The 25,754-nt window shown below is 41.3% G+C and overlaps 1 protein-coding gene across 2 annotated transcripts in view; it reads left to right on the plus strand.

The window, feature by feature from the left end:
• The first annotated feature begins 2,495 nt into the window (after positions 1-2,495).
• Positions 2,496-25,754, plus strand: part of LOC131446692 (matrix metalloproteinase-17-like) — an 84,635-nt gene continuing 61,376 nt past the window's right edge. The window contains exon 1 of one of the 2 annotated variants that reach the window (XM_058618092.1): positions 2,496-3,039. In XM_058618092.1, coding sequence (XP_058474075.1) covers positions 2,890-3,039 — 150 coding nt within the window. In that variant the 5' untranslated portion in view covers positions 2,496-2,889. Of the gene's footprint in view, positions 3,040-18,967; positions 19,073-25,754 lie in introns of those variants that run through there. The other variant, XM_058618093.1, reaches the window with a different exon arrangement.

Here is a 25,754-nt window from a genome sequence, read left to right on the forward strand (position 1 = left end):
TCCAACGAGTGAAACTGTTCTGGGCGGAACATTTGCACTTCTTTCACTCCTGAAAACTATTTAATTTGTCAGCGCTTTAACAGCCGCTATTAATCACGGATCTGTCGTCAATTGACTCGAAGCTGCTGAGAGGGAAGTTTGTTTGTTGACACCACACAAACAGTCATATTACAAAGAAGTCATTGTTCTTGGTGAGTGATAATGCATCCCAGGCTGTGTTTGGTCCTTCAAAGGAATGAGATCATCGTGAAGTATATATCTGGAAAAGATTGCATATTTTGTGTTCTGTCAATCAAAGGCATGGGTCGAGGAAAAAAAAGTAATTTATTTTTCTAAACATTTCATCAGGGTGCACAACACTGGGGTGCTGATTTGACCACATTTTTCACCCTTGTCCCCCACACCGACACATTCTCATAGACGTAAGTCATTCCCTTACCCCTTACCCTAACCTTAACCATCACAGCTAAATGCCTAAAAGCCCATGGTCCATGGTCTTCCATGGACATGCCGCGCACCCTGGTATCGTCGCGCGTCAGGGTCTTGCGGTATCCCACCTCACCATCAGGTGGCAGTACAAGACTGGACGCAGGGAACAGGACGCATTCCTACCAAAGAAGAAGAGGACAATGCTACAGCTCCCTCGTTCACGTCTGGTTCGAGCGGCTCACCAGTTGAAAGGCTCGTAGGGCGGGGGGTTCGAGGGTTGCCAGGTCGAGGCTCGGATGACGAGCCTCGACTACGCCTTCTGTCGTCAGAATGTTTTTTTCTGCTTGGTGAGCAGGGCTCATTCCACCTATTGGTGGTGCAGAAATTCAGTTTGCGCATGCACTGTCTATGCGCACCCAACACGCTCTTTGCGCATTGTTCCAAATCCAAAATCTATGCAATTCATGGGTTGCGTGGAAGTATACCAGGGCCTTAACCGTAAACCCTAACCCACAGATCTATGCCATAGGTGCCCCCTTGGTAAATTGCAGCGAGAATAATACGCAACTCCTTGTGCAGAAGTCACATATTCTTAGTTGTAGAATCCATTCTTCCACTACTTTTCACGGATGCTTTTGTGCTGTGCTTAGTCATAGTGCTGCTGTATGAAGTTGCCTCACTTTACTTGCACGGTGTGCTTCTTCTGCTCATAAAATGCATATCACTATGTGCAGTGTGGAGAAAAAAAAAACTGCTATACTGAGAAACACAGCACTGTATGAACTGATATGACAGTGGTTTGAATGCAACAGTTGTTTGTTAATGTTTAAAAATGACAAACTACAGCTTTAAATCACTACGTCAACTTGATCATTTTAAGTTATCTATTTTTTTTCCCCAAAATCAATTGTTATTTATTTGCATCAATCACAATTAAAAAGGCCAAATGAAATTAAAAAAAGGTGCTTGAAGCTTTTAAGGTTGACATTTTCCCACAGCTCTTTGAATGAAGTCAGAAAAAAAGCAACTATTGCAGCAGCAATAGTGGAAGTTTGAAAATCAGACTTCAAAATAAAAGCATGTGCTACTGTTGGCAGTGAAACCATGGGAAAACGCACTGAATAATTTATTTGACATCATGGGAATCTTATAATACATTAAAAGGCCTCTGGGCATGGTCTTGTAAGACAAATGTTTGTTTGTTTTTCCCTCCCTCGTTATGCTGTTTTATTAATTTCTCTTTATTTTACACATGTATGAAAAAACACACATACTGTGTACATTTACAAAGGGTTTTTGGCACACATCGTGTGCGTATGTGTGTGTGAGAGAGAGTGTACTATTAAAGAAAATCAAATGTATTGTCATCACTGTAATCATAACATTTTGTGTAATATAGGTGACACACCATAGCATTTTAATTTATTTTTAAATAGATAGATCTAATTTAGGTGTAAAAAAAACCCAGCAAAATTGGCAGAAATTTGAGATTTTTGTAGACATTAGATCGTTCCAATAGATAGATAGATAGAAATAAAAGTAAAAAATGTCATTATATGAGACTAGAATAAAACTAGTGTGTAAATATACCTACACACGTAAACAAATATTATGTGCTTCATTCAAACCACTGTCAAATTAGTTAAAATAATTCTGATTGAGCCTAAACGCTCCACACAATACACTCTGAGTTTCTCAGTACAGTTGTGTTTCAGTCCTAAGATGGCTGCAAACAGGTTGGAGTATAACTGAAAAACAAAAAGAAGCGGCCACAGAAAAAAAACAATCACTCAGCAATTTGATGGGATTAATGCTTTTTTTTTTTCTCCACCCGTCCCTGCACTGCTGGTGTATACACACAAACGCTCCCTCAGTCAGGTCTGATAGTATTGTTTTCACTAGAATTGTGCAGCATACAAATAATGTTGCATTGTTTTTATGTTCCAGAAGTGGCTCTTTTATTTTGGCAGGTCCCACCGGACGTTGACCGCATTGCATTGTGGTTGGTTTTGCGTGTCCTCGCGACACACACACACACACAACCATCTGCACGCAGCTGCTGTCATCCACCACAGTCAGTGTGCTCGAGACGTAGCCGCCGCGAGGACACCTCCTGCTCCTCGGTGTCTCTGCCGGACTTTCATCTTTATTATTATTTAAAAACAGGGAAGTCACAGGTTTATTCGTGGATGTCGACACTCAGGTTAGAAGTTAGACGCGCAGATAAACTGCTCTAATTATCTGTAGTGTTTTTTTTTTGTTGTTGTTGTTTTTTACCGGCACAGGTTTAATGTGTTTTATGTGTTTGCGCTCAACAGTCAGGTAGACTTGTATTCAGCCTTTTTTTTTTTTTTAAATAAAAAAATTCCCCGGAGTGTCGGAGTGGGATTGATCCCGTGGATGCGGGTGTCGGGGTCGGTGTGTGAGCCCCGCAGGATCAGCCTGTCATAGGGCAGCATCATGGTTTATTACCCGGCTCCTCTCAAGTGGATGAGGACTGTTTCAGTGGAGATGCTGCTGCCGCTGCTGCTGCTGCAGATACTGTGGCTTTTACCTGTGACTGGAGCGGCTCCTTCCCCTCAGACGACAGAGCAGCTGGACACAGGAGTGGTAAGTTTTACACGCTGACTATAATAGAGGTATAAACTCGATATATCGTATGCATAAAAACCGCCAGAATCGTGGTATTTCCGCTCGAGTTTGATGAAGAGAAACAGGCAGAAGTAGCAGGTGCTAGTTTGCCTGAGAAAGCACAGGAAGTTCTGTTGTGAAAAGACATTTTTGAGTTTCATTTAAAGCATGTTAGTGTGGAGGCTTGGTTTAGAAAGATTCTGTTAATTTTGCATTTTATTTTCTTAAAGCAGTAGCTGAGTGGGAAAAACTACAAAACAATAGTATATACGTGTACTATATACCTACAACTAAGTGTAGTAGTTAAGAAAAAATATTGTCTTTTATTTAGGTCAAGTCACATTTAAAAACAACCGATGTTGACCAAAGTGCTTTACAGAGTTAAAGGCACGGCAACATAAAAGGTATAAAACATAAAAATAAAAATAGAAACATACAGTAAAATAGTATCTAAAATCTTGGAAGAAGTGTGCGGGTTGACTATTCTCATCCTTCAAAATGGAATTTAAAGTCCTCAATGAAGGAGGGGTAACTCGTTCCAAAGTTTAGGGGCAGCTACAGCTAAGGCCCGACGAATGCCTCGGGTTTGTAGTCGGGAGATTTTGGCACATCTAAAAGCAGCCTGTTATTAGACGTCAAAGCTCGGGATGGAGCGTGAAGAAGAAGAACGGAGAGGTACGATGGTGCCAAACCATTAAGGAAAGGGACAATGTATATTACATATGCCAGGTTGTAGCCTGAGGCTAAATTGCGTCTTAATTTTAATATACTACACCCATTCAATGTTGTTGAAAGTCAAACTGACTGACTGACATGTGATGTTCAGGGATTATGGAACTATAAATAATAGGTTATTGTCTCAATTGCGATACCCAAGTATCTTAATAAAAGTATGTTGTCCCAGCCATAGGCTGATGTCAGTGGCGTACGCATACATTTCAGGGCCAGGAGCTCAAGTGAAAAATGAGTCCTCCCTTTCATAATTTTCTAGTTATCAAGTTTCTACACTGTGAAAAAGAAAGTCATAAAGAATGTTTGTCAGAAGGGGCCCTTACTTGATCACAGGGTAAAAGGGCAGGTGCTTGAGCACCACCTGGGGTCAGTCTGTGCATGTCCATGGCTGGGGTTCATGTACCATGGGAGCGCTGGGGTGGCAGCAGGGTGATTATCTCCTGCCCCACTTTAGTCTGTTCCCCATCGTCCAGGAAAGAGCAAGCGCCGTCTTCTTTTAAAAACTTGTTCTGAATTTTAACACCATTCTGCAGTCTATGGAGACACAGCACAGCAAGTGCAGGTACACACACAAAGAAAAATGAGAACTCTATACATTGGAGCTTGCCCTGTTGAAAAAGGTTCAGTTCATGCGGAACGAGTTAACACCTTCATTAAATCGGGCCAACTTCACCATCTGAGTCGAGTGATTTTGTGTGTGTGACTACTTATGTCAAACAAAATCCTCATTGATAAAGTCTTTATTGATCACGTATCGGACCACGTTGAGTCTGGCATGCTTCTCGATAAGCTCTGTCACTTTCGTCTGGCGCTGTACTGTACTGTTGACAGGTGTAAACGTCTTGTTTCTGTAGTGTTTTTGGTCTCGGTCCCTGTATAGCAGGTTTCTCATCCTGTGTCATTTATATTCTGTGTATTGTACAGAATGTCCTCCGTAGGATGTGTGTCGTCTCTCGTGCCGAGTATTGTTCTGCAGCGGTTGTAGCACTTTTTTGCCAGAGTGAAATGATCGCGAAGTATTTATTTGAGATCACCGCCAAGCATCATGAGTCATGAATGAAGCCTGTTTCAACTCTGAAGTTCATTACAGACCCTCAGTACGCAGCCCAGACTGTCAGATGGATACTATGTTGAGCATTTTGTACATATAAATGATTTTCTCTGCAAAAGTTAAACGTTCTTTGGACTGTGAAAGTTCTTTTGTTGTCATCTCAAGGCAACATCATGTCTTGTTGTTGCTCATCTTGGCTTCTGCCTCTTGATTTCTTCCTGTCCTACAGCTCCTTTTCTGAAACACCATCACTCATATGTCCCTGTATTATAGGGGTTGTTCAAAATATCGATTTGGTAACATATTGTCCTTCCTTGTGCGATACTAGACTACTCAAATGAATGAGATACACTTGGGCGGAAGTTGCCTGGCCAAAGAAGAGGGAGTTTACGGCGGGATAATGGCGGAGAAAGCTACGTTGAGAGATGCCCCATCCACCTTCAATACATAGACTTTATGCTCTTTGCTCTCCATGTTGTGAATAAATAAAGAGAAATCCTGCACTTTTTTAACTTTTCACGGAGGTTGAGATATCGCAATGTATCACTGTATCATTGTCTTGTAATATATTGATATCACAGTATCGTTGTATCGTGATATTATTGGTATCGTGGACCAAGTGTCGTGTATCGTATTGTGAGGGACCCTGTGATTCCCACGTGTCCTATATTAATCTGCTGTTGTGACATATTTTACACACTGGACACTTTGATTGTGAGCTTGTATGGGGCAAAACATGAGGGGAAATGTTTGTATACAGACTGCCAACATGAGTTTGTTAGTATAAGAAATTGTTTTTTAAAACCAAACGGCACACACGCTTATTCATGTTTTCTATCAGTGTGAAACGCACAGACTCAGTGCCGAAGTGGATGCCAACAATCCTGACACAAGTCCACGGTCTGCTGCACCTTAGCTCTGAATCAATCATTGTTCACAGTTTTCGCAAAAGGTCAGTTTCATTCGGCAGCGTCTTTTTGTCACAATCCTGCATTGCCTTGTTACTTTGCCTCGCAAACAACCGGGGTCATTTCCTCGCCAACGGAGACACGTCTGCGCTTCTGCGTATTTCCCAGGTTATGCTTTTGCTTCTCTTGGTTGCACGCGTGTCGTTACATGTCACACTGATTCAGTGTGTTCATCATTAGGTCTTTAAACAAAAATAATGCATTTTCCTATATGATACGTAGATAGTCTCATTATCAAAGTGTCTTGTGATGAAAGTACATGCTGACATGCCTCCTGCGGGAACATCAGTGACTACTGCTGATACTTTTGTGGATTAACTCCAGTGCAAGCATTTCATTTTCCCCCCCGAGATCTGAGTGAACTATGACACTATTACCGGATGAAAAGCTGCAGTGAGAGCAGTGATTTTCTTCCATTTACCACGGCGGAGAAAACAACACTCAAGGTGGAACCTTTCCTGTATTCTCAGATAGAGCTGTATGACACACACAGGCCAAAGTGGTGCTGCAGCCTCTGTGCAGTGTGCAGTCAGAGGGCCATTACTCTTGTTGTGATGCCTCACCTGAATTCATGTGCCGGTAAATGTGAAGCAACACTGGCAGCACAGTGTTGGATACACACCTGGAGGATGCCCTTATTTGTTCCACTGACTGTCAGTGACGGCTGTATATCCATTGATGCAGGTCACATATTTGCCATCTGCACTTTTAAACACAAGGAAAGCAAAAAATGTCACCCTGACAAGACCAGTTATCTTCTATTCTTTCTTAATATAAAAACCTTGTACCGATATAAGAAGAAAAAAAACATCTAATCCAATGGTCCATTAGTGTCAAAAGTTGTAATGCTTAACTTTAAGGTGTTTTGTGCTTATTATACTCACTGTTTTCATCAGAATTCCACAGGGAGGCCACAGAAGTTACGCACTTGAGCTTTGGAATAAGATTACAATTGCAGTACGCTTAGTTAGTGCCGGGCAATAAAAAATAACAATCATTGCATGATCCGAATATAATTCTTCTTTAATGGCAACTTAGAAGAAGTTAAGTGGACACGATGAACTCTTCTGTTACCATCCTGTTGTCGCCGACAGGATTTGGCATGCATACCTCTCATTAACATAACTCCTATAACTCCTAGACCGTTTGTGATATCTAGAAAATTAAAAAAATTATGGACTGGCGACAGGGTACAGGTTGTACCCTGTCTTTCGCCCTATGTCATCTGAGATTGGCACAGCAGCCCGCACGACCCTGCATGTGGAGGATAAAGCGGTAGAAGACGGAGGGATGGATACCGGAAAGCACAGAAATAGAACTTTGCACCCATATACTTGTCATTACGGTAGAACCTCAGGACGTCCGTGGAACAACCGCCCAGTCACAGACAAGATTCACCCGCGCGTCGCACGTTTGTGACGTCAGCTTCTCAGTACCGCAATTCCTAAATCGGTTGCTAGATATTGAAATATTGAAAATTGAAAATTCAGATGCAAATATGTTAACAGTCTCTATATTCTGACTGCTATCACTGATCTAAAGTGTTTGCTCAACACTTTTATCCAATCTGGATCCAGAACTCAATAAAAAGGTGGTCCTCTTCAAGATGAGGCTGTTTGTCACTTACTTAACGACAGCAACAGATAGAAAGTTAGCTCAAAAACTATGACTGGGGAGCGAAACTCTAAATTATCTTACTTTCTTCACAGTGATTGTGTATATCGACTGATATCAAACTTTTGATTATGATGAAGCTTCTTTTTTTGCCAAATCCCCCTGACTTTAAATGTCAAATGCTCAGAACCTGCAGGCTTGTGTACGTGTTTGTAGTTCTCTCCGGAGAAGAGCAGCTTGAGTGATGAGTTTCTACCGTCGGGGCAAATAGAAACTGAGTCAAAACATTTCACGTTCCACTTGTCTGCTCTCTTTTAGTATTTTCTGAATGCTCCCAACACTCGCCATTTCAGCAGGACGTGCCTTTATAATCTGCGTCTTTCAAATTTCCTCCGATGTTGCCACATGGACCATTAGCCGTAATGTAGTGGTCATTGATGATCAGGTTGGTCTAGATAAAACAATTCCCTTCCTCTCCCTCTGTGGTGGCACACTTAGAAAGCTAAAGCATCTGAAAAGTAACTTGCTGTACTCTTTAAGTCCACCCTTAAAGATAAAATGTGGGAACTGCCTGTGCCTGGAAACCCACAAAGACATGAAAGTGCCTTTCAAGATTATCATTTTGTACCAGTCACCCAGCTCGTCCACAAGCATGTGGAATGATCTTTGTGCTGTGCCTGCCAGTCGAGGACAGGCTTTACATTTTTTTTGGGGGGGATGACAAAAAAAATAGTCTTTCTTCTTTCCTCACTAGAAGGCAGAGAAATAAGATCACGATGTGGAGAGTCCTTAAGCTCTAGGGAAAGCGTAAGCTCCTGCCTTTGCCTCAGAAGCCACATGCCACTCACTGCCTCTGGAGATTTGGCAGGACAGGTTGCAGTCGTAAAAGTTCATATTTGTAAGTATTAGTTTCTGAAATAACTTACAAATGCTGAAAAGCCTTGTTCAAAGGCATTGCCCAGAATGAAGCTCTCTGCAGTATGTTTACTTGAAGGAGCTATAACCTCAGCTGTTCTTCATTGATGGAAATGCTTTCCTTTCCTTTCCTGTTGTCTTTTTGCCGGCGTTTGACTGTCTGACTTTGAGCAGCATGATTAAAAAGAAAGGTAAAAATGGATTTTGATGAAATTGTCTGGCAATGTGGGACATGGCCCGGGGAGGATATTGATGGATTTTTGTGAGGGCTCCGTCAACTGTGCAGCCTTGGTAAATGTTCATTGCATAAACTGTTTACGTTGTTTGACACTGATACAGATGAGGGTTTATTTAGTCCGCGTTTCCTAACTACAGCTACAATATGAGACAAAGTGAAGGAAAGAGAGGAGTATCTGTGCAGATGGTTCCAGTGATGATTAGTTGGCCAGTGACCGGGGAGCCAGAGGACACACGCAGAGCATCATTCTGTGCCACTTTGGGAGCTGTGAAGTACTGATAGTATCATTTGATTTTATACATCATTCTGTTCCTCCACAGTGGATACATTGAGTGTGTAATTTTTTTTTGGAGGGGCACTAAAGCAGCTGCAGGGGCCACACGGTTGGTGTAGTGGTTAGCACACTTGCCTTTGCAGCAAGAAGACCCAGGTTCGTGACCTGGTTGGAACAAGGTCCTTTCCGCATAGAGTTTGCATGTTCTCCTTGTGTGTGCATGGGTTTTCTCCGGGTTCTCCGGCTTCCTCCCACAGTTCTAAAACATGGAATATGGAGATAAGGCACTATGTACCCCGCCTATCGCCCTATGTCAGTGGAGATTGGCGCAGCTCCGCCCCCTGCGACCCTCATGTGGAGGATAAAGGAGTAGAAGATTGATGATTGGACTAAAGCAGCTGCAGAACAAATTAGTAGCCACAGTCCAAAATGTGCAAGTGTAAATTGTTTGTCAAGAACATGAACACGTGTCCTTGTTGAGTAGTGTGATAGAACACCGCATGTCCCTGATGCCTGTGGGAAAGAGACGGGTAAGTGGAGGAGTCTAACAATCTGGAGTCTCACAATTAGATGTTACTAATTCTCACACCTGGGACCTTTTGATATCTGAACCACTCACTCAAGCACACGTCAGAAGCCTTTTTACCGCTTTGCTGCTCTCCGTCTCGACGCGCCGCCGCATAGCAGCACTCCAGGGAAACTTGAGTCACTACATTTAGAATGGAAATCGGCCTCAGCCTCGTGCTTTTCGGCTCATCATATTTTATTTCTCGCGAGTATTCCTTTCTCTGCTCGAACACGACTGCTAACTTTCCCGAAGGAGTTGCTTACCTGTGTGGTCGGGGCGTTCCTTATTTTGATTAGAGAGAGCAAGCTCGCCAGATTAGCAGCTGATAAATTACCAAAATTATAGTTTATTCAGCCACCTGCGGAGAAAGAAACACAACCATTACACATTTGAGTAATGATCCTAAACCCCTACGAGTGTGTGAGTGTGTGTGCCCAGAAGGACAACTCTACACCCCAGCAGTCCCCTTCTCACTTCCACTTTCCCGTTTAATTTCTTCAATGGAAACACCATCTGGCAGCAATTCCTCTGGAGTGGTCGGCGCTCCTCTTCTGCTCCTCCACCGCTCACTGCCCTCCCTGCTGCCGGAAAGCAAAAGTGATGAGTCCTAATCAGGTCGTGAAATTAAGTCGAGAACCAACAGCTGAAACAGAAAACAAACGTCTCGAAGTCTGGTGCGAAACCATTTTTAATGATCGTCAAAACCCCAGTTTTCTGATCATTTCTGATGGGGTTTGCGATCCTGTTTTGTTGTTATTCTGCGTGGTTAAAAATAACATAGCTAAAAGGAGAAAGTAGCTAGGGCTCATTATTTACTATATAATGTTCACTAGTTAGGTCAAGGAGATTTAGTTCAAATAACATTCGGCACCAAAATAAAATCTCTATTCTCATTAGGTGGAATAGGAAAAACACCCACCTCACTCTTGAGTTGATGAATGGAATCCAACATTTTCTTACTATCCTCCGTAATACTCCGCCTGTAGTTCAAAAACTTCAGGGATTGTAATTTCGGAAAATGTTCATTTAAATAATTCAGTTTTATCTGAAACATAATAGTGAGATCATTTAATTTTCCAAGTCTCATTTCTCATTAAGTCTGCCGAGCAACTTTATCACGGCACTCATTAGTGCAGTGTTTGCCCTGAAAGTGGTGTCATTTCCACCAGCTCTGTGTTCAGCCTCCCTCATTTTCTTAGTCTCCTTCTATTTCCTTACTGCACTTTAACGTCGCAGGCTTTCTACCACACATCATGGTTCTTCTGATTATGCCCCGAGGGGCCGGGGACAGAGCGGGAGCTCAAAGAGAGAAGCAGCAGCGGCGACAGTCGAGAGGAAAAAGGAAAGGAGGCGTGTGCTAAATGAAGAGAGTTCTGGAAATCGGCAAGCATTTCTTTGACTTCTCGGGGAACTGTGAGCCAAACGAGGCGATTCATACCTTTTGCTTCATCAGTTGGTTGTTAGCAATAGTTAAGTAGGTGATGAGGCATGCAGGGATGTTTCACCACACCAGCTGCTTCCTGTGTAAATGAGTTTCACTCTCAGCCAGAATCATTCACGGACTTTTAGAACTGCTGTCCTGCTTCCATTAAGCATTTTGACCTTCTGCCTCAACAAATGGATCACGGGCCTCTTGTTCGGGACAAGATTATTTCAGGAATAATAATGTCATGTGGATGTCGCAGGGAGTAATATTTCTCCATAAAGCCTGACAGAGAGCCGGTGTTCAGCATGTAATATACTGTACAGCACATCCTCCGCTTCATGGGTGGGACCTCAATGCACTCCCATCCAATCTGTCACCTCAGTCTTGTTAAGCCTAAAAGTTCTCTGGAGATGAGCAAGTTTCAGAGAAGCCTGTCACAATTGCTGTGGAGATTATGAGTTCGTCACAAAGCAATTCAACAAGGGCCCGGAGAGCTCTGACACCTCATTGTGTGGCACTGTAGCATGGCGACGTGGGACTGACACATGGCAGCTGTAAGACTTCTGAATCACAATGACAACACGTCGGTTCTTCGAGATAAACCTAGACGGCATGAATCCAGACTGTAGACAATCCTCATCTTGTCTCGCGAATAGAATAGAATAGAATAGAATAGAATAGAACAATACATTTTAGAAGACTTGTGCATGCTGTCGGTGTATATTTTATGATACACTCCATGTCTTCAGAGTAAGCGTACACGTTCATATTTGTCTGTGGCCTCATTTATACTAAAATCAGGGTCAGTGTCAGTCTACGTGTGCTGCACGCATACCTGATCCCACACTGGATTCCATTCCAGTAGGTTGTCCTACTTGGAGCATGCACAGACCATGTTGTCACAAATTATAGGCTAAATGTAGACACCAGTCCAGGGTCAGGACATACTGTCGCAGACATGGGTGTATGATGACATCTATAGCTCTCAGCAGACTTGCGGATGTACAGTAGAAAGTTGTGGAAAGTGTATTGTTTTTTGGCCTTTGAAGGTCAACTGAGATATTGTGTAGTTTAATACTGACGGGTTAATATTTTGTTCTATTCACAACCAACCCGACCCCACCCTTCTTCTACCGCTTTATCCTCCAACCATCTTCTATTGACACAACGGTCCGTATTTCAACAACTGACGAGTACAGAATTGAGCGGTTCTGGTAATCCACACATCTTGAACATTAACAGGCAGAATACAGAGTTGAGAGTGGTGTGTGTGCTGCCTGCTGTCGTCTGCATGTGATTTAATCAAAGTAAATGCTTGTGTGTAACGGCAACGTACCTGTCCCAGCAGGTTTTTAAAGAAAAGCAGCTGGCAATAAGAAACTCGTATACATTTGTAAGTGGCTGATGATGATATTTAGCCGGTATATAATTCAGATATTGTGCTGTACAGGTTCTGTTTGCTTGTGTGCTGCTAAACACATTAAAAGAACGCTCCACAAGTCATTTCAGCCTGGATGTATGTCTTCAAAGACATGGCTTCAATTTACATCATCAAGGCAAGGCATGAGGTGAAGTCATAGTATATATGAATCATTTGGATTTTTCATTGTGTCTATAAGGGTATGATGTTTTGGTCATGCTGCAGTTGCCCTTAAACAGATCTCCAAATTCCAGGTAAAAAGTGACAGCCTGACTCGTTATGTGTTGACAGAATTGTCATTATTCAATAATCACATCAACAGAGTCCTACTTGGCAACCAAAACGCCACACAAATGGGTCACGCAAATGGGTCTGGAAAATATGAAAACATTTGGTAGGGCAGCTTGTGCTAATCAACGCGCCATCAGGAAATTAGCACCTTACGGGGGTCATAACTTCCCTATATAGAGATTGGCATTCTGGTGCTGGTTGAACACTTTGCCAATGCAAAATGTGCTAAATTGCACTTCATGTGGAGACCAAATGAGCACTTAGGCGAACTCTGTATGCATTACTTGTAGGCAAGTACATTCATCTATGGCTAACTGTGGGAGGAGAATTCAGGCCTGTGTGTGAAAGTGCCCAATTCCACAGCCATTCATATGCAGTTATATGAATCTGACAAAAAAATAAAACAGATTTTCAGACTTTTAATCTTGTCCACAGAGTCCTGGCACAATCAAACATCATAGTAGGTGACAAGTATGCTTCCCAGCAGCACATGGTCCGATCCCCATCGCCCTGAGGCTGTTATTAGTTTCATGGCTTGACTGAAACTGTGGGTCAAAAGCGAGCTCCCCACGTTTAAAACCCCAAATCAACTCCATGTGGCCATTCTATTTTAACCGAGGCATCTTGTCCCCCCTCTAGTCATAGACCAGAGCAAGGATTCGGTTGCCAATGCTATTCAAAGGACTGACCAGATCTTGTAATTATGGCGGTTTCTGGAGATGTGCTGCTCGCATGTTTAAAGTTAAAATAATCCAGAAGCTTGCCAAGTGAACTGAAGGAAACCCCAAAGCAACAGCGTAGCTCCTCTGAAGTTTTTCCTTCTGAAACTAGCAGAATTGTAATAAATGCAGCATGCGTGTGTGTGTTTGTGTGCGGGGGTAAAGAAAAAAGGGCTGCCGCCTCTCTGGAGAAACACACACGTGCTTATTTTCATCTCGGATATCAGCACAGGAATAGAGGCTTTTTGGCTTATTTTACATCAATCTGAGAGAGAGTTTGTGCAAGAAAAGGAAGGAAAGAGTCAAAAAGCCGTGCTGTTTAATTCGAGTAATGAACGCTGTCGATATGAGAGCACATTTGTCCGTGAGGACGGGGACACAGAAGGACAAACTGTATGTTATTAGTAAAGCTTGGATGTAATAAGCATTAAGGCATAACAATCAGACTTTGAAACCGAGACCTGAATTATTTCGTCCCACAGTCGCGTTAATTTGTAGAATGACATTACGCTCACGATTGTATCTTAAGGTGCCCATTAGCTCAGTTATTATTCATTAGCTAATTAGGTATCTGCTGTTTTTCCCTCACTCTCTAGTTTGTGGGATACGACTGCAATTTCTTAGTTTGTTTCTCCCCAAGTGACAATTAAACTAATTACATATCCCCCACAAAAGATCAGGCAATTTAGTGATAACGCGGTAAAACTCTACTCGATTAAATAAGAGGTGACGTCACAGCTGAAAGCTTGCACTAGGATCAGAAGCAGAATCGGGGGATAAGAATAATTATCAAAATATAAGGTTGGATAAATATGGATATAGCAAAGGTATTTGCTTTGAATGTTTTACCTCAGCTTTGTGAAATATTTTCCAAAAAAGTGTTTGTCATTTGACGTTTTCTGCCCATTCAATGTTTTAAAGTCGCTCTTCAACTTTATATTTCTTGAAATATGTGATATTTTTATTGTGTTCACCTTTTTCGGCTATGTTGCTCAGCGCCTGCGTCGAACTTCTTGGAACTTACCAATTACCAGTTCATTTATGATTTTATTGCAATAAGCAAAAAACACACCACAGTGAGAAAGGGAGGGAGAGACTTTTTGTCTTAAACCTGTCATCGTAATATTACAACTGATTGCACAGTGTAACAGTGAAAGAGAATTGACAATATCCACTTCAGAATGATTGATCCCCTTTCTGCCTTGCTTTCACCATATCCACCCAGATGGAGTTTTTACTGGGAAAAAAAATGAACACTCAAGTTTATGGCAAGTGTATGTGTGATTTTATGTCAATCACACATACAGTATGTGCCAAGCTTTGTCGTCCATTTGCATGGAAATGGGAACATAATGTACAATATTGATATTGTGTGCTGCTGAAGAAAAACTGAAACTACGGATTGAAACCATTTACTCTTCAGGAAAATGTTTACTGACATTGTAAATAAAGTAAAAAGTTGGCTCATTTTCCCAAAGACTTCCATTCAAACAAAGTTCTCTTTGCAGCCAGCACAGTCGCCCCCTGGTGGCTACTTGCATCCTTCTTCAAGTGCTTCACTTACTGTTTTTGTTGAGATTCAATGGACACACTTGAACTGATGTTTGGTTTCGTGGCGGCTCTGGTTTCCTTTAAATTTAGATCCAGTGTGATTTACGTTAATAAATCTTATATAATAGTAAAAGATTTACATCCTGCACCATTTCCATATTTAATGTGTTGACACACACCTGTTGCAGAACAACAAATCCAACCTGACTGACATAAAGACTCCTAAACAGTCATGTCAACAGTTGTGTCAGTGTGTGGAATGATTCTGATATAGCGTGACAATATCACGGGATACGTTATTGAATAACTGCAGTGAATGTAATTTTAATACGGCTCAGGTATTCTGCCGCGTTATCTGATTTAGGTTCATCAAGTTTAATGAACTTATCTCGAGAAGTGCTTCCACTTCATTCTGTATCGTGACGGTATTATGAATGTGGTCTTATGAGTCATCTTAATCATATCTACATGGATCCATTACTTTATTATTCTTTTTTTTATGTCATTTTATACACTTGTACTTGGATCCAAATTATAGACTTCGAGTGATCTTGATTCTTACACGAATGAGATTTTGAAATAAATTGAATTTAATTCAACTCCAGAGTAATTCCCACCTATCCAAATGGACCCATTTACAGATTAAAGGAGGGAAAGCAGTCAGCTCTGACTCATACATTTTGAAAACTACGTAATTGAAAGGTAAAATATGTCAGCAATGCAATTCATAGCTTGGAGCTGCAGGAGTCACTGATGACGAGCAACCCTTGAGCACACATCTTGTTTGTCTTGTGTGTCTTACACACTTTTTTGTATTGAATATCGACACTGTTGCAGAAAATAGCACCTTTCTCACACACAAACGTTCAAAGTTACACTGTGTAAAATATCTAAGAACGACGACATGTAGTGTACCGTGACATTTCCAACTCCATCCAAATCCATAGAAATCCACATTTCTACTCATTTTTGGCAACATGTAGTTAGCCAACGTGTTGTTTTTCTTTTGTTCATTTATTTTACCGTGTGAAATTTTCACTAGTATATCATGACGACTGAAGCTGCAAAGGGCAAATAGACAGGGAAAACAAACAAGACAACAATTCCCAGAAAACCACGATGCTTCCACGATTGCTTCCCTCTTCCCTGTCATCAAACTAGGTCTTTTATAATTGTTTTGATTGAGGGACATCGAGTTTATTCTTTTCCATGTGTATGAGTCTGTTCATTAAAGACAAAGTGGATTTTAAAACGTCGGTATCTTTCTGCCACATTGTACTTAAGTTCACTGCATCTTCACATAAATAAAAAAAAAAAAAGCCCAAGCATTTAACAAGGTCTTTTGATCGTCTATCGATTGTATTTTAGACGCTTCCATTTATTTTATTTTTTTTCACTTGTAGGAGCAAAACTAACCCTCAGATCAGTCTGTTTGTAATCCATGGTTGCTTAGTCACTGCATCGATGTAGGCACAGAATTGAACTAAGACTGTAGTAACTAAGAGTGCAGTGCAGCAAGGCAGTTAGACCAGATTCTGTAGACGTTTTCAGTGATTAATCACCTAAAATAAGGTTAATCGTCAATAAATATTACCTTCGAGAAAAAAAATATCTGCTTTATCTGTGCATTATTTCAAAGATAATACATGCACCAAGTATTTCTGAATGTGCTGTAAGCATCTTTCTGTATGAAAGTGTGTTTTTATTTAATATATATAACATTTGAATGAAGGTACACTTATGTATCACTCTGTACTGCAGACATACTCTTCTCTGAAGCACCACTGAAGTAAACACAAGCCCTCTATACACTTAATTATATGACTTAGACTTCCACGGTTTCTCCACACACTCCCCCGACTTCTTCTATCAGATTGTGGCTGTGTGATAAAAAGAAAACCCATATTCATTATATTCCAGGAGTGTAGTGCATAGGGTTTTCTCTCTCTGCTTAATCTGGCTCTCTCTGTCAGTGTCCCATGAACACGGGCTCAGCGTGAGTCTTTACTGTTGTTCGTCCTCTGCTCTTCCCTCCAGCAGATTTGTTTAGATAATGAATTCCTGCCTAAGGTTACAACAGTGAGCAGGTTTGTGAGGATCTTTTGTTTTTCATTCATACTTACAAGTTGCATTTGCGTATACTTTACATTTATTGTGGTCAGAGCTGAAACGATTAATTGATGAATCGGTTATTAATCGATTACTCAATTAATCGACAACTATTTTGATAATCGAATAATCGGTTTGATTATTAAAACAAGAATTCTGATTGTTTAAGCTTCTTAAATGTGAATATTTTCTTCATTTCTTTGCTCTGGATAACAAATAAATCATTAAAAGTGAATCATTTTGGTTTGTGGACAAAACAAGACATTTGAGAACATCATCATTTCCAGGTTTGACGAACACTGATCCACATTTTTTTTTCCAAGGTTTTCTGATATTCTGAACACCAAACGATTAATCGAGAAAATAATCGACAGATTAATCGGTTATGAAAATAATCATTAGTTGCAGCTCTAATTGTGGTTTAGTGTACGAAAATGGGGGCGAAACGTCATGAATGACAATTGTGGGTGTATTGATGTTGCGTGAAACTTGATAGTGAGCTGTGCTGACCCCCAAATGACATCCCCACCACAAGATGGCAGCACACATTGGATTATATTTTTAGGACCAGGTCAAATTTACCGAGTTCCACGTCTGCAGAGAGCCGCTTCGTATTTCCACATACACGTACGTGCCCGCAGTTAACTTTCTACTTAAACAAGGGTCTAGCATTCCACGCGATGAGTATTCTATTATTGTAATCTATTATTCCATCTGCATTTTCTCACGAGGAGTTCGCTCCGTTTTGTATGTCCTTGTATTCTTTGAGCGTGGCGTCGCACACGCAAGGGTACCAGTAGACTTCTTCATGTAACCTCACCATAATGATAATGTGTAATGACAATAAATGACACCAAATGAGTGTGCCATTAAAGGGACACTAAAGAGTTGTGTCACTAAGAGCATGTGCATTCGGCACATACGGTCCATGCACACTCTAGCGAGACGTGTGCTTACATTTGTCCATGCAGAGTCCAGGCAGACCAACCCAGAAATGAACCTCTGATGAAATTTACGTCACACAAACCTTGGTGGGCCTTTGCATTCAGTCGGTGTGTGCGTTCATTTGATATTTCTTTATTGTTTTAGAGATGTTACTATTATTGCGTGATCATTATCAGTGATCATTCATGCCAGAGGTTTTCTTGTGCCAGTTGTATTCATTTTTTGGGTTTGTCGTCAAATATAAAGCCAGAACTTAACTGGGTAGCATCGTGTCTCTGCCCTGCGTCGACATAACATGACCGTAAAATGTAAATATATTACTTCAGCTGTGCACATGTTGCTTTACCCTCTGCGTACATCAACAGTCCTTAACCTTAACCGACCACCTGACGGTCATAAGTGTAAGATGAGCTCGATTCATATTTCTCTCCCCCACTGCTGGCCGGAACTGTCATGAGGTACAGTTTCACACTGAGCCAGGCAGCTGGGCTGTGCAGTCCCTGTAAAGCGTCTCATTACCATACAGCATCATGGCGTTGTCTACTGGAGATGAGTTGAAAACACACACACACACGTTGGCGCAGCTATACTTTTAAGGATTCTACATTTGGTCTCCACTCATCCGAACAGTCTCAACACTGCCTCATCCATAACCTTAACCATACCCAGTTAATGCCTCACCATATCTTAACCACAATGTAAATCTTATCCCCAAACTTAACTAGTTCCTCAGAAATGAGGTTCTGCTTCATTCAGACCAGGCTTTGGTCCCCATGAGGACTACTGGTCCTGACAAAGTCAGCGTTTATGCCAGACAAGGTTCCCTGAAGAGGTAAAAAGTACAAACACATATGGTTTCATCAGCACTTGAGGAAGAAAGACTTGGTAATAATGAGGCCATAAAATGAATTCATTCGTACACACGAACGAGCTTGGTGTCTCAGTGTGGAGCACAGCGTGAAGTATTTGCCACGGTCTGAACTTTGACCCAATTTCCAGGCTGCGCTTCGTGTCAAATTGCAAACCGAGCGGGCTCCCTCTACACCTCGTTTTTGCTCAATTCCGCCCTGTGAAGTTGGACTCTCTTGCTGTGTGAAGTCCCTGCTGCAGCTTTCGGTGTCTGTGGCTGTGGAGGAATCAGCTGATCCACAGCGGGGCTGTCATTTCTCTGCACCGAGCGCTTTTATTGCTGTGAGTCCAGTACACACTCTCTCTCTCTGGCTTCTTTCTCCCTAATGAAACAGCACACATCAAGTGGGCTTGTGTCTGCTTTCTGCAGGTGCTGTACACACACACAATAGCTTGCTTCTTTTCCTCTTCTGTAACCTCTCCTTGTTCCTCAGATTAGTCTTTATTGTCACAAAAACTGCTCACCACCAAGTACGTGTTGTAGTTTTCAGAGCTGGGAGCCGTGTATGTATGTGTTTGTGCACTTTGTGCTGTTCTTTGTTTGATTATCTTTTTTGTTCAGTAGCTCTACACTGTACGAGGCGATGGGAGGTTGTTGGGTGTTTTTTTTTTTTTGCAGGCTGCGAGGTGAAAATACGCCGAAGTTTGAAGTCGTGCAGGGATGAGAAGTTTGCACGGAGGAGCTTGACACTATTGTTGCTTTTCCACTCTGCAGTTCTAGCACGACTCGGCTCGACTCTACTCAGTTTGGTATCAGTCAGCAGTGCTGTCGCTAAATGTACCAGACTAAATATTGACATGTTAGACATTTTCTTTGCTAAATGTTGGAGATTAACGCACGTTTTCAGGATTTTTTAAGCCTTTTAACTGATCTAGAGTTCGGCATTGTTTGGTTTGATTTCTGTGTCGGACGGAATCGTGACTCTTCCAGTGACGACACTCTCTGACCAATCAGTACACCGATAGGCTGTTTACGTCACATTTTAGTATCGGCTCAGCTCGCTTGGTACCAAAAAGCACCAGGTTCTATCCCTAATGGAAAAGCAAAAAAGTGATTTCCTTGGTTGTTGTTATCTGTCAATAGAGTTTCAATGCACAGTTAACTCAGGAGCAAACCTTGAGCCTTAGAGTCACATACTATTTGGGTTGTTTTTTTTTGGGGGGGGAAAAAGGCACAGCTGAAAAAGAATTGAAGCAAAAAAAAGTGAATTATAATCAAATAAAAACATATGCCATGGGTGAAATAAGTACAATCCAGGTAAATGACTTGTCTTTTGTGGTTCTCACACAACCATGGGAGAAAACTTGGGTTGTGCATCTGTGCATTTCAGACCAGTTGCCACCAGTTCTCAGTGTGTTGTCATACACTGGCCTCATAGCTAAACCCTCAGGCCTATAAATTACATACAAGGTCCATAAATACACTCATATACTGCATATATATATATATATTCCTTTCAACTTCTTTAGAAGCCGACAGACTCTCATAACTTTGCCGTAATGCAATGTGAGCTCGTGAAGATTTAAGCATAACTAAATGGAGAAAGAAACACATTTGTCTTAGTTCAGTGGATTTGTTTGGACTGTGACACCTCCAATCCAATCACGCATTCACCCTCTCGGACACAAACTCAAAAGTTTGGTCTAACTTTTAGAACGAGGGCTTCGCACGCGGCGGCTGAACGGATCGGCGCGTTTGTGTGTACGATCATTAATGTGTGTGTGACTGTGCATATTTCTCCTTTACTGTGGCGTATGGGGTAAATGCCACAGCGGGGACAGTGGACAGGCGTTATTCAATCCTCGTGTTTGTGGGCTTTGGCTGAGCGCCATGCCACATTACCTCCCACAGAGTGGGGAACTTCAAAGGGGGCTTCTTCTTTTTTTTTTTTTTCCTCCCATAGAGTGCGGCCACTGAATCTTCTGCCTGTTATAGAATAAATTCTAGTTACAGGGACCAGTCCTAATTGGCTCCAAAAGCCATCACTTTGTTTGTCTCTGAACTGGAGATGACTTGGGTTTCTTTCCTCACTGTGTGCACTCCATGTAAAAACCCTCTCGGGCTTACACAGAGTGTGATTTTTGTGCATAGTTTTGTCCAATAATCTTCAAAGGTCCACAGCAGTCTTGACACACTGTGCTTAGAGACTGACACCTTTGCCGTGTTAGTGTTGTGCTCCAAACTTTGATGGAACCACAAGCAAATTAAAATGAACCAATACAAGCTTAGACGCGAATCAAAACAGATTTTACTACATGTCTTCAGTCATCTCCAACATTGGACGAAACATCTTCAAACATCACCTACGTTGAATGAAATGTCTCCAGTCATCTCCTACATTTCCTGAATGGGATGGAACGTCTTTATAAGTCAATTACTTCAGTGAAAAGACTTTCAATGTGTCCTACATTGGATGAAACATCTTCAGACCTCTCCAAATTTAGGTGAAACATCTAAAACACCCTCGATTCACAATTAGAAATTGAAAGAAACGTCAAGAAATGGAAATAAATGCTTGTTAGAAGATGATGGATTTAGAGGAAACTGGTGTAAATAAGATACAGTGTTAAATACATTACTTTATTTTGCTATGTAATGTTTGGACCCCATTATTTTTCCCTCTTTTTTATCAGAAGAATAAAACACAATTAATTAAAATTATTTTAACTTGTTTATTTTCACATGACCGGAACAGGAAAACATATCTACTGCTAAATATTTACTGAGCATTAAAAGTAAAATTCTCAATGGCAGGAACATTCTTTTTTTTTAATGGCTGGAAATTGTGAAAGAGGGAACACAAAAGACCTCAGGTTTTTCTAATAAAACACTTAAACACTGCCTCATGGAAACATGTTATGACCGTTGGCGTACAGCGCGAAAGGACTTTATGGCTAGTTTAACAAGTTGCAGTTTATGTTACACATTTGGTGGGCATTTACACCTGGAAACAACACATTTAACGTTTTCCATGGATTTGTGGGGAAATGTCGATAGTGCTGCCACACAGCGCGGCCTGACTGTGCTTCTGTTTCCTCTTTGTTCCACTTTTTAATTGCTCTGTGAAGAAAAATGACAGCTCAGGCTGAGGAGTATGGGCGTTTTTGGGGGCCCAGTGTCTATACTGATACAGACAATTCAACACCATAATTAATCCCTAAAATGTCAATATTAAAGTGTTATGAATGAAAATTATTATTGAGGCTTGGCAGTTTATGTTTAACCATGAATATTCTTGTAGAAATAACTACCAAAAGAACCAAATACGTAGTGGAGTTAAGTTAATATCTTGTTTGCCTTTGAATCCTCTGTGTAAACATTATGTTGATCATTGTAGAAACTTAAAAATAACAGTAATAGGTGGTGGATTGTTTTCCTTGACGATGCTTTTATCCTGTCTAGCATTTTAGGGTTGCATTGCCTTGTATGAAAGGTGCTATAAAAACAAAGTTTGAATGATTGTTTGACAGTCATTTCACTAAAGGGCAAGGTGGAGATAATCTGCGGCTGGTTGACTGTTGACTGTCAGCATTGTTCAGGTGAAAAGGTTAATGTGTTCTTAAAAAGAGGCTGAGTGACAATGGGGGGGGGGGGGGGCTACATAGCTCTGGTACAACGCACGGGTCGGAGCCCTATGCCAATATCGCATTTTCACCAGACCTGACCTCCATGCAAAGTTTCAAGAGTTTTTATGTACGTCAACCCCCTCAAAAATAACTGGAAAGCCAGAGATATTATAATAATAATAATCTGAAGGATAACAATAGATTCCTTGCACAAATTCGTGCCAGGAGCCGTTTAGGCCCCTGCCATTCATGCTCAGGCCCTAATAAGAAAATAAAAATAGAATAAATAAAAAAACGTACGAGAGGCAATGTAAATAATCCTGGTGTATCCCGACAACCAATGGTGTATTTATCCATTAACACTTTTTATACAAAATCTGACAATGGTGTCAGTAAAGTATCAACACATGGCTGCCAGAAAACTGTCATATTCATTTCTTAGATTGTATGTGATTTTTTTCAAGTGGGATGCAGCTGTTCATTTCCAAAAAAACATCTAGCTACTGTAGGGGGGAGACGGGAATCAGACTTCCAGGTCACTGCTATGCACTTCCTGAGCTCCAAAGCTATGTCTGGAAACCTCTTCTGGAAGTTCCTTAAATGCATGCCAGTGGTTTTAAATTCCCCTAAGAGGCACATTTGTTGATCCAATGGGAAATTAAAACCTGTGAGTTTTGTCATGATGTCACTAAAGTCATTCAGAAAAGGTATTGAGCTTTGTCCATGACCAGGTGCAATGCAGAAACAAGCCCTCCTCCACACCACATCTATAACACGTATGATAAATTTGGTTTGCATTTATTTCACTTTGAACAGCGTGTACAGCTTCAGAGTCTTTACATTACATTGTGCTGTGTTGGTGTCTTCACCATTTACTTCCAGCTGCTCCTGCAGCCTTTTCCGTCCAGTTACCTCTTTTCCCAGCTGTCCCTCAATCTCTCAATCCTATTCCTTCACTGCTCCTTATTTAACAGGACTGAACGAATGGTAGCCTCCATTAACCAATCATGTCTAGGTCACTTAGTGCTGAAGACCTAGGAGAGAGAGGGAGAGCTACTAGTTCTTTTGCTCCCTCCTCTCTGGCTCTCTCTGTCCCTCTCTCCTCACCAGACAGAAGTTGTGTTTCAGCTCTCTGCAGAACCAGCTGTCTCCGAGCCAGGGATTAAATGATTCACTTATCAGCCACACTTTAATCCTTGCTGTCACACTCTCGCTTTTCTCTCTCTCTCTCCCTCCCTCTCACTCTCTCTCTCTCTCTCTCACACACACACACACAATTTGTTGATTCACATGAGCCAACCAAATTGAATTATATTTGAATTATGTCCGAGAGTTGGATATATGCAATTATACATTGACTTTTGGCTGTTAGTGGAAAACCCGGGTGTTGAAGCAGCCACATCCAGCAGAACATATCCTTCGAACAAATCAGCCATGTGTTCCATTATAAGCACATTAGGTGGAAGTACTTGTCTAATGAGGTGATTGAGTACTTCAGCAGGCTGGGGTGTGTGCCATCTGCTTGCAGCATTGTGGCTTAGAATCCAACAGATGACTGCAATTATATGTCATTCCTTGGCTCCCTTTGCCACAAAGGTCCACTTCACAGTGTACAGTAGTGAGGTGCAGTTATACCGCCTACAATAGTCTAGACATTTGCTGGTTTCTGCTGCTTCTTAAATCTGAGGATGGACCGGTTTAATCTGTTTTATAACACCAGATATTGCGATATCGAGATTTTTGAAGATGTTTCATCCAATGTAAGAGACGTTTAAAGTTGTTATGAAGTAGACATTTAAATGAAATGTCTTTAACCATCTTCTACATTAGATATAATGTCCTCAATGAATGGACACATTGAAAGTCTTTTCATTTAAGTAGTTAACTTACAAAGACATTCCATCCAATCCAGGAAATGTATGCGATAGCTGGAGACATTTCATTCAATGTAGGGGATGTTTGAAGATGTTTCATCCAATGTTGGAGATGACTGAAGGCATGTGACCCAATGTAGGACATATGAAGATGTTTCCCCAAAGAGGATTCTCTGGAGAATCCTCATGTATGACAGCGTAAACGTCTTTATACCTTTTAGCTACTGAATCAGTGACCTTTAGAGAACTATGAAGAACTATGACCTACATGGATGAGAATCTACACAGACATCAGTAGAGTTTAACATAAGCAATATAAAGAACTAGAGAAAGAAAGCCTGATATTCAGCATTTCACTCAAAGAAAATATCAAAAATTGAAATGATTATTTGTACACACATGAAAACCCCTCCTCTGTTTTCCATTTAACTGGTAGCCACACATAGTGCCTATTCCAGCTGCGGTGTCAGGGATTATATGTGCTCTCTGGTGTCCACTTCTACAGGCACATAAGAGCTTATATGTATCATCTCTGATGCCTATGTTTTATTAGATAATGGCTGCGGTATATCAGATTTGGACTGTGAAACCGCCACTGCAGCCTGTAAGTGTACGTGAGAGACTATGAGTCCTCTGTTTGCTCTGCACATTTGTCCCAGTGTGATGTTTGCATCGTGTAGGTTAACACAGTGAGACTGTCATTCCGATACTCCCACTTGTTTTTGTTGCCACACTACACAAACACATTATCACAGTTTCCCTTTCCTCTCTATTTTAATTCATAAAGTAGTGGCTTGACAGTGTTGCGATCAGCCTACATGGGGGATGTTTTATTAATTTTTCGACTCACTTTGTAGATTTTTGTTCTCTGTGCGCATGGTAAACAGGGCCAGAATAACAGAGAGATCTCATCTTGTAAAAAATCTTGCAGAAGTGTGCAGACTTTCTCTTGACAGGAAGGTCCTTCCTTCATCTGAAACGCTACACTTCAGTGAAGACCTAACAAGGCCCCTAGATGTTTGTATCACGTCAACAGTAGTCAACTCAAACAGGAGGACTTCTTCATAGGAAGAATAAATCAAAGTTGGGTGATCTTATAATCTTAGGTTTTTGGCATGATAAAATAAATCTCAAATCTCTTTAAACCAATGGTGTGAAATTCTCACACTGATAACGTTGCACTAGCTGGAAACGGCACAAAAAGAAGTGATGAATAAAGAAATGTTTTTTTTATTTGAAATTCTATCTTGTTTGTCCCAACGCCAAGAGAGGACTAGGGAAGGTTAGCACGTTAGACACGGATGAGATGTGGTGAAGATATGAGTTTTGAAGAGGTTGCAGTGATGGGTCTGAATGAATCACACACGTCTTGGACGGAACTCATCACAATCCAGAGGGGGCAAAGCAAGTGGGCTCCAAAGTGATGAAAAAGTTGGTTGCGAGCAAAAAATATATGAAACCTCGGAGCCAAATTTAGCTCACTTGTTTGTTTGTTTTTTTACATGGCCTCTCTGATATGAGTT

Source organism: Solea solea, chromosome 19, assembly GCF_958295425.1.
Source record: "Solea solea chromosome 19, fSolSol10.1, whole genome shotgun sequence".
In the NCBI taxonomy this organism is placed as follows: Eukaryota; Metazoa; Chordata; class Actinopteri; order Pleuronectiformes; family Soleidae; genus Solea; species Solea solea.